Source organism: Penaeus japonicus, unplaced genomic scaffold, assembly GCF_977035675.1.
Source record: "Penaeus japonicus unplaced genomic scaffold, GWHDUDI00000001_assembly GWHDUDI00000026, whole genome shotgun sequence".
NCBI classification, from domain to species: Eukaryota; Metazoa; Arthropoda; class Malacostraca; order Decapoda; family Penaeidae; genus Penaeus; species Penaeus japonicus.
Window position 1 is genome coordinate 34,253,493 of NW_028234428.1, and position 2,500 is coordinate 34,255,992.

Here is a 2,500-nt window from a genome sequence, read left to right on the forward strand (position 1 = left end):
TCACTATTGTTTAATCAAAATCCTTTTTATCATCTCAATAAAAATATTACACATTATTATGTTTATTCAAAATGTAAACATATTTTCTCGCATTGTGAAATTGCCCATTTCGCTCAAAAAATATTTCTTCCCATTATTTTTATCATTACAATCTATCATAATCATTATTGTTGGTCTTATTCTTGTAATAGTTTCTGTGATTATCATTATGAATGATATTAATTACAATAATGACAAAGATAAAAATGATAGTCATACCACTTATAAAAATGATAATGATAATAATGATCATGGCATTAAAAATGATCCTGAAAATACCTCCATGGCCAGTGTGGGTGGACGACGTGGGTGGAAAACATCAAGAAGCTGAACGGGCGCCACCCGCTGTACGACGAGCGGCGCTTCCGGCTCCTACGGGAGGCCGATGACGTCATCATAAGGCGCGTGCGAGCGACTGCGACTTTGATCTCCGTTCGGTAAGGGGCGGGGCGAGGGGGGCGCCCTTGGTCTTTGGTCTTTGGTTGGCGAGCGATTTGGCAACGCTGAAGATAAGTTGACTCGGTTAGAGTTGGATAGGTGGACTCGGTTAGAGGTGGATGGGTGGACTCGGTTAGAGGTGGATAGGTGGACTCGGTTAGAGGTGGATGGGTGGACGAGGAAGGGAATTCATGGATGAATCTTGCACTCTTGCAGACACCCGCTCGTTCGCCTGGCGTCGGCCTTTAGAAACAAGTTCTTGGATGGACGCCCTGTCGAAAAGGTAAACATGGGTGGATGTCGAAATGCAAATACATCTTTATACACACACACACACACATGTGTCTGTATGTGTGTGTACTGTATACACACACACACACACATATATGTATATATATATATATATATATATATATATATATATATATAGATGCTAGATATATAGATAGATATGAATATATATATACATGTGTGTATATATATATATATATATATATATATATATATATATATACATATATATGTGTGTGTGTGTATATATATATATATATGAGAAAGATGTTAGAATGCAGTAACGCATTTTAATATATATAGAAATTTTACCTCCCTGACCGGGACTCGAACCTGCGCTGTAAGATTGACAGGTACGGTGGTGAGACCGATCGGCTACTTGACCCGCTAAAAGAATTGTCCAACCAGACGCCTTATGAGACGTCATGGAACTTACCTATGTGCTCTTAGCAGAGCAGTGATAGCGAATTTTCACGGACAATTCCCGCGAGCACTCGGCAGCAACGGAATCACAAATTCAAGTCCCAAATCAGGTTACCGAGGTTATATATATGTGAGAAAGAATGTACTAACGCATTTTAATAAAATTTCCATATATATATTAAAATGCGTTACTGCATTCTAACATCTTTCTCACATATATATAACCTCGGTAACCTGATTTGGGACTTGAATTTGTGATTCCGTTGCTGCCGAGTGCTCACGGGAATTGTCCGTGAAAATTTGCTATGACTGCTCTGCTAAGAGCACATAGGTAAGTTCTATAACGTCTCATAAGGCGTCTGGTTGGACAATTCTTTTAGCGGGTCGAGTAGCCGATCGGTCTCACCACCGTACTTGTCAATCTTACGGCGCGGGTTCGAGTCCCGGTCAGGGAGGTAAAATTTATATATATATATACATATATATATATATATACATATGTATAAATATATACATACAAACATACATATATATATATATATATATATATATATATATATATATATATATATATATATACATATACATATACACACACACACACACACATGTATATATAAATATGTGTGTATATGTAAATATATATATATATATGTATATATATATATATATATATATATATATATATATATATATATATATGTATATATATATATGTATGTATGTATGTATATCATATGTCATGAATTGTTACACTCACAGCCATGCAAGAGCGGTGGCACTCCACATGTATTCCTCTCTGTGTCCCTCGTCCACAGCTGACCACCTACATGCGCGCGGCCCTTCATGCGCTCCGCCTGCCAGCTGATCGCGACCACGTGACCTTCGCGGAGTTCCTGCTTCATGTGATCCACACGAGGGACCATCCGGACAGGCACTGGTATGTGGGGGGATGTGTGTGGTTGCTGGGTTGTGTTGAGTGGTGATATGAGCGTACTTGTATCTCTCTCTCTCTCTTTCTTTCTCTCTGTCTATATGTCTATCTGTCTCTCTCGGAGTAAATATCCTCTTAGTTCTTTTCTTGCTATTTTTTTTTCTTTTCAAAATATCATTAAAATAATCTACTAATTCGTCTCTTTAACGTTTATCCTCTTACTCCCTTTTCTCTCTCTCCATCTCCCGTTTTCTCTCTCTCCATCTCCCACTTTCTCTCTTTCTATCCATCTATCTATCTCTTTCTCTCTCTCTCACTCGTTAACTCTCTATCTATCTATCTCTTTCTCTCTATCTCACTTGTTCACTCTCTATC

The 2,500-nt window shown here is 38.1% G+C and overlaps 1 protein-coding gene across 1 annotated transcript in view; it reads left to right on the plus strand.

The window, feature by feature from the left end:
* LOC122250283 (uncharacterized) overlaps positions 1 to 2,500 on the plus strand; it is a 7,089-nt gene that overhangs the window by 1,113 nt on the left and 3,476 nt on the right. The window contains exons 2-4 of the mRNA XM_086552417.1: positions 331 to 476; positions 694 to 760; positions 2,010 to 2,131. Of these exons, the coding sequence (XP_086408543.1) occupies positions 331 to 476; positions 694 to 760; positions 2,010 to 2,131 (335 nt within the window). The remainder of the gene's footprint in view (positions 1 to 330; positions 477 to 693; positions 761 to 2,009; positions 2,132 to 2,500) is intronic.